Source organism: Siniperca chuatsi, linkage group LG18 (genome assembly GCF_020085105.1).
Source record: "Siniperca chuatsi isolate FFG_IHB_CAS linkage group LG18, ASM2008510v1, whole genome shotgun sequence".
Classification (NCBI taxonomy): domain Eukaryota; kingdom Metazoa; phylum Chordata; class Actinopteri; order Centrarchiformes; family Sinipercidae; genus Siniperca; species Siniperca chuatsi.
In genome coordinates, this window is record NC_058059.1 from 9,033,620 (window position 1) to 9,039,835 (window position 6,216).

Genomic DNA, 6,216 nt, shown 5'->3' on the forward strand with positions numbered 1-6,216 from the left:
TGACCCAGTTTAGGCCTCAGTGAGGACTCAGAGGAGAGGGCACCTGAGGACTCGAAGTTACCATTCCTCTCATGCTTCTGTCCCTCGCTGGCTAACACAACTGTTAAGCTCACCTGCTCTGGGCTTCCAGATGTTAATATCACCTGCGGTGCCCATTATTGCTTTGTGTTACATTTCCTCCCTCCAGATCCCGTCCTTGAATGACAACTGCAGGAGAATAACATTGTTATTATCTTTATCAGCGGAGATTTCTGCCTTTCATGTCAGGCCAAAAAATGGGAGCTGTAATAGAAACTGCTCATATGCAGAAATAAATGGGCAGCTTGTTTTTTATAGCTTTGTGGTTTGTTAGTGAAAAATAGACACTTTCTGTATTCTTCCCATGCTTCTCTGGATTTGCCTTCTCTGAATGTGGGTCAGGCTATTAAAACCCCTTAAAGAGCAGTGCTGTGCAGCCAAATGTTGTTCAATAAAGTTTCCAAAAATACCAAATATGTCAGGGTGAATTTTGGGGAAATATGTTTTAAATGAAGCACAAGACAGTAAGGTCTTGGGTTTGAAAATTAAGCTCAGCGTAAACATCGTGAAGCTCCAATGAAGAGCTACAACAAGCTGATACAGAATATACACTTAGTGTCCACTTTATTAGGTACACCTGTACAGTCTAATCTGCAATCTAATACAACTGTTTTGCCATAAAGTCTACTTTTATGATACAATGTTCAGTTTTTGTTGACACTGTCATAGAGGTGTTAATTCAATCATGTGTTTTTACACTGAGGTCATAATTAGTGATGTGTTGTGCTAGACTGCATTTTATTGACAGATGTTTCTAATATTCTGCCCCACCTCACAGTCATGTATATAAATAGGGACAGACAAAAAATTTGAAACACCTCTCAATATAATGTAGTCCGGCACAACACCACCTTTAATAATGACCTCAGTAATTAATATAATAAAGATTGACATTATGGCAGGGCTGTTGTATTGGATTTCATTAGATTGTACAGATGTACCTAATAACGTGGCCAGTGAGTGTATATGATACTGGTAGTGTGGAATAAGATTATTTTAACAAACTTTAAGCTACATAAGGGGCGTTAGAAGGGGAAAACTGTATGTTAAAGTGTTAATTCTATAAAATAATTTGGTAAAAATCTGTATTAAGTTTGGTTGGCTGACAGACTATTACTTTTATGATTCATTTGTGGATCTCTTGTTATGAACATCCTGGTTTTCACCAGTGTTGTAACTAATCACCACTAGAAACTGAAACAATATGCATGTCGTAATGTGGTATGCCAATATACCATTCTCTTTTTTTGCCTCCCTCCCACCTCTCATTCCTGTCTGTTTGTCTTGAGTCCATTGGTCTCTCTTTCTTTCTCCGCTGGATCATCCTCCTTGTACTCTTTCACACAGAACAGGGGACAAAACAACAATGTTAAGTATCTCAAGGCCAAGCTGGTGTACAGGAAGATAAAAACTTAGGTTCCCAGGCCCTGACAAACAATACCTAGTAGTGCAGCATCACTGTCTGGTCACTCCTATCTCTTCCTTCAACCAGACGCACAGAACCAACCACAGTAGTCTGCCGCGAGTCTGACTTGAAGCAGTTGATCTTTAGATTGACCATCCGGCTCATGCATCATGTCCTTTTCATTCATTGTCATCATGATGCTTCTTGGCTCATCAGTGGTGATTGCATTTGTCTTGCAGCCATCCAAGGAAGAACCTGCAGCCTCTGCAAACTCTCCTGTTTCCCACCACAGGTCAGTATCAAACTTGTGTGCCTGTGCAATGGTCTGCTTTTGTTAGTGGTGACATTTCTTTGTGTGCAGGGAACATTTAAAACCATTTCCCTCAAGATTGTCCAAAGAATTATGAAGCATCTTGTTAGGTCAGAGACTTGCCTTTCGGATGAGTAAAGTTTACTTATTTTTGTGAAATGTCCAGGATTTCTTCTATTTCTGTGTGTTTCTGTTTAATAATTTTTAATATTATGCACTATTTAAATAACATGACTGCTATGTGATGTATGTTCAGGTGCCAGCATGAGTCATTGCAGTCCATCAGGAAGGGTCTCCTCAGGGCTCTCAACTTGCAGACTGAGCCACAGCTGCCTGCTGGTGGGCTGGACGGTGTCAAAAATCAATGGAGGAGCACCTTCAGCAATAACGCTCACAGAGCCAAGGACACTACAGGTAAGTGCAACCCAAAATTCCTAGAAACTACTGTGCATCCCACAGTTTTCCAGCCTAATCCTTTTTGGCTTTTCTTAAAGTCAAGCCCAGCCAAAAGTCTAACTCACTCTCCTTCATGCCTTTCTTCATGTCCTTCCAGTTCTAGCGGTCTCTGGCTACTCTGTGTCACCTGATGGTGGAAACAGTACAAGTGAACTGAAGTGCTGTTCCATGGCCTCTGAGATCTTCATGAAAGGTATGCAACAATGTGTGTGTGTATGTTCATGCATATTGACATGCACTTATATATGAAGAAATATAGTAATGCATGAACTATCATAATATCCTAATATTCTTATGTTCACCAGATCTGGGCTGGGACAACTGGGTGATCCATCCTGCCAGCCTTACCATGGTTCAGTGTGCACTCTGCAACCCCGAAGTGAACGCAGTGCAATGTCCATCATCCCGCACCAATGTCCAGGATGCCGACTCACAGGTATAATTCTCTTAAGACATTTAAATAGTGAAATAAGTATCTGCAAACCCCAATTACTTTGTATTGTACTCATTTACATTTACATACATACATACATACATTTGCAAAATGCAAGTGTGTGTGAGAGTCAGTGTTAGAACTGCTTTCTGTCAGATGCATAAAATTATGTTATAAAAATACTCCTTTCTAAGTAAAAAATTAAAAGTAATTAAAAGCATTAAAAGTAAGTAAAAACAGTATCAGTAAAACATACTTAAAGTATCAAAAGTAAAAGTACTCATTATGCAATAGAATGACCTCTTTTATTATTTAATAAAAATTTTCTAGTGCATTAATGTGTAACCAGCACATCTGCACAGTAACTAGTAACTACAGCTGTCAGATAAATGTAGTGGAGTAAATAATACAATATTTCCCTCTAAATTGTAGTGGGGTAGAAGTAGAAAGTTGCATAAAATGGAAATACTTAAGCATGTATATTACTCTCTAACTTAATTGCAGTGCTTGAGTCTATGTACTTAGTTACTTTCCACCATTGTGCCGGAGCTTCAGCACGAACAGCACGTAGTTTACTTTTGTGTGCTGTGAAGGTGAACCAGCTAGCAATAGATAAGCCTGTTTTCTCCTTCTACCGACATAAATGTACCAAATACTAACTAAGGCACTCCCCAAAGTTGGTCAACCACAAATGAATGCAGTGTGGCAGCAGGTATGTAATAAGAAAACAGAAGACGGTATAACTCTGGCAGAATCAGTGCACAACTATTAGTGAAATGATTTACTGCAGGTACGAAGGGCTCATTTTGTTCCTACAGTCACCACAACTTTTATTAACTGTTAAGGGGTTCCTTGTTTATTTGAAGTAAATTTCAAATGTGCTCTCCTTTTAATCAAACTAAATTCATATGTAAATAAGTTTATGCAATCTTATGAAAGGTGTGCATAAAATTACATACATTTATTAATCTGTCAGTACATTTATGTAATCTTATGCACACCTTTTATGGAATAGTGTTGTGTGGCTCGGTCTGAGTTGTTTATTTCCCATTTACAGAGCGAGGGCTGTGTGTAAACACCAGAGCTTTTTTTTTTTTCAGCACGCACACACAGAACCGGACCATGAGGAGATATTCGCTTAATTTGACAAAAAGACGTGTATTGGATTAGAATCACATACCCCACCTTTAATATTATTGGCATTGATTAAAATTAATGTTTATTTATCTATACTTTGTCTTTATTTATTTTGAATGCAACACCCCCACTATAGCATGCAACAAATTTGTATTGCATTTTCTTTCTGCAGTCAGTGTAAATGTGTATTACTTCATCAGTTTGTATTCATGAACATTTCTGAATTAATATAATACTTAATATGTAATTTTAAAAAACGTAATTCTTTTGTTTAGTCTTGTTGGGCAGTTTCTGCAATATAAATATATCAAACTGTGTTACCATGTCTGACTCCTCCTCTCTTTGTCCTTCTCCAGGTCCAGGTGCCATGTTGTCAGCCCACCTCCCAGGAAATAGTGCCTGTCATCTACGTGGATGAATTCAGCGCCCTCACCATTTCCTCTGTGCAGCTGGCCCGCAGCTGCGGCTGTGGACATGGCAACCTCCAGCAGCCCAGCAAAGACTAATGTTTGTTTTGTAGTCCTGAGTATGTGACATCTGTGAGCCACCTGACGCACAAACAAAAACACAGAAAAAGTAAATAATACGTTATTAGCGGGCCTATCGTCTCTCACAAACACTTATGTTGTTTTTGTAGACCATTTCTCTTTAGTTTTAGTGGTGGTGTTATATTAGATCCTTACAGTGTGTATTCAGCACTGAGCATGGGAACCAAAGCAAAGTCTCTCTTAGAACTTGTTGAGCCAGCCAAACATAAAACTGATCAATTATTATTTTAGTGATAAAACTGATGAGATGATTGAGCTTAATCACACATTTTTGATCTCAAATTACAATCTCCATTTGTGTGCTACTGTGTTTTTTTAACAGTCAGTGACAATTAAGCTTAGAAAGATTTTGCAGGGCAATTTTTCTTTATTTCTCTTGCACCAAGAGCTGGAAAGAGCTGGACGTGAAGTGCAGCTGACACTCATGTGATAAATGCTGCCACTTTATCTTTAAATAAATCTCATGAGTACAGAGTGCTATTTAAAGCTACTAACTGTTACTGAGTGTTCCCTCCAAAAATGTGAGACTGTCCAGAGCCAAATCCTGTCACAGGCCAGTTGTCTCTTCTCTGATCTGTGAAACGATCGTCTCCTCTTATGGGCAAGAAGTCAATTTAATCCCAATGAAAATACATGGTTGTGTCTTTAAAGTGGTAAAAATATAATTGTAAATTAAATATATCCTTGCCATTTTGAGGGTTAAACATTTTTTGAAGGTAGAGTAATCGGAGACGATTGTGTTTACCAGCTAAACTCCCTGAACCTAAAACTTAGAATGAATTTCCCGTCACAGAACAACATCTGTGCTGTGCTTTCCCACAAACGTCCATTGGCCATGCTCCATCTTCATGTTTCAACTGGTAGAGAAGATAAAGGGATGGGACAATGCTGCCCTGCAAACCCAAAAAGCTGTAACTTTGATAGTGGATAATTAAATTAATTGAATTAATTAATCATAATTACAACAAGGTGTAAAAAAAATAAATCAAGAAAAGTCTCTTCCCTTGACGTACTTTGTTATGTGATGTGTTAAGTTGCCCAGTAAAATGATTTAATTAAAGATCTAATTAGAACGATCAAAGCCTGGCAGACAAAATATAATCCAAATGAAATAGTGTCTAATTTTTTATTTAAAACAAAACATATTCAGTTGATTGTTTGACTCAGATTTTTACATTTTTCAGAATTTCACTGTCTGTTCTATTATATTTTCTCTTAAGTCATGTATGAATCCAAAACATTTAGTTTGATTTACATAATGTGTACATTTTTAATCAGCTGAGTTTTTTCTTTTTCTTTCTCAAAGGTAACCATTTCTCATGACTGGTTACAGTTCTCAAATTTTTTTTTTCCTGTAGCACATATTTTGTTTGTTATTTTGTTATATGCTCCCGCTCACATTACAAAGTTACCTCACCGTTCACTATTTCAAGTTTTTTTCACAAGTGATATATCACCTGAACTTAATCAATACATTTAGATCAAATTCAAAATGTTTTATTGTGCTTATGACCCTGCTGTGACATCTTAATCATTTGTACCGATTTACTGATTTCTTGCTCACAATTATTTGAATAAAGATAATTGAAATCAACAGTTTTTTGCTTTCAGTTGTTTTTCCTGGCAAGGTTTATTTTGGACTAATATGATTCTTGAAAATATCATTATTTTGTTAAAGCCGTTGTCAGCCTTTCTGGATTTCATGCCTGTCAGGGAGTTACATGTTAAGTCTAGAGGGAGGAAATAGCAGAGACAGAAATGTTGGCACTGTACTCGGAAAAAAAAACGAGGCACTGGTGAGGGGAAGAGCAAGATGTTGCGCACTTCTGTGGAGTCTTGAACGTTTTCA

General features: G+C 37.5%; 1 protein-coding gene across 1 annotated transcript; it reads left to right on the forward strand.

Moving 5' to 3' along the window:
* Positions 1-1,430: 1,430 nt before the first annotated feature.
* LOC122865808 (bone morphogenetic protein 6-like) lies at positions 1,431-5,961 on the forward strand. The gene is made up of 5 exons (XM_044174689.1): positions 1,431-1,775; positions 2,050-2,207; positions 2,347-2,442; positions 2,555-2,685; positions 4,176-5,961. The coding sequence occupies exons 1-5, from the start codon at positions 1,654-1,656 to the stop codon at positions 4,323-4,325; spliced, it is 657 nt and encodes a 218-aa protein (XP_044030624.1). The 5' UTR covers positions 1,431-1,653; the 3' UTR covers positions 4,326-5,961.
* The last annotated feature ends 255 nt before the right edge of the window (positions 5,962-6,216 follow it).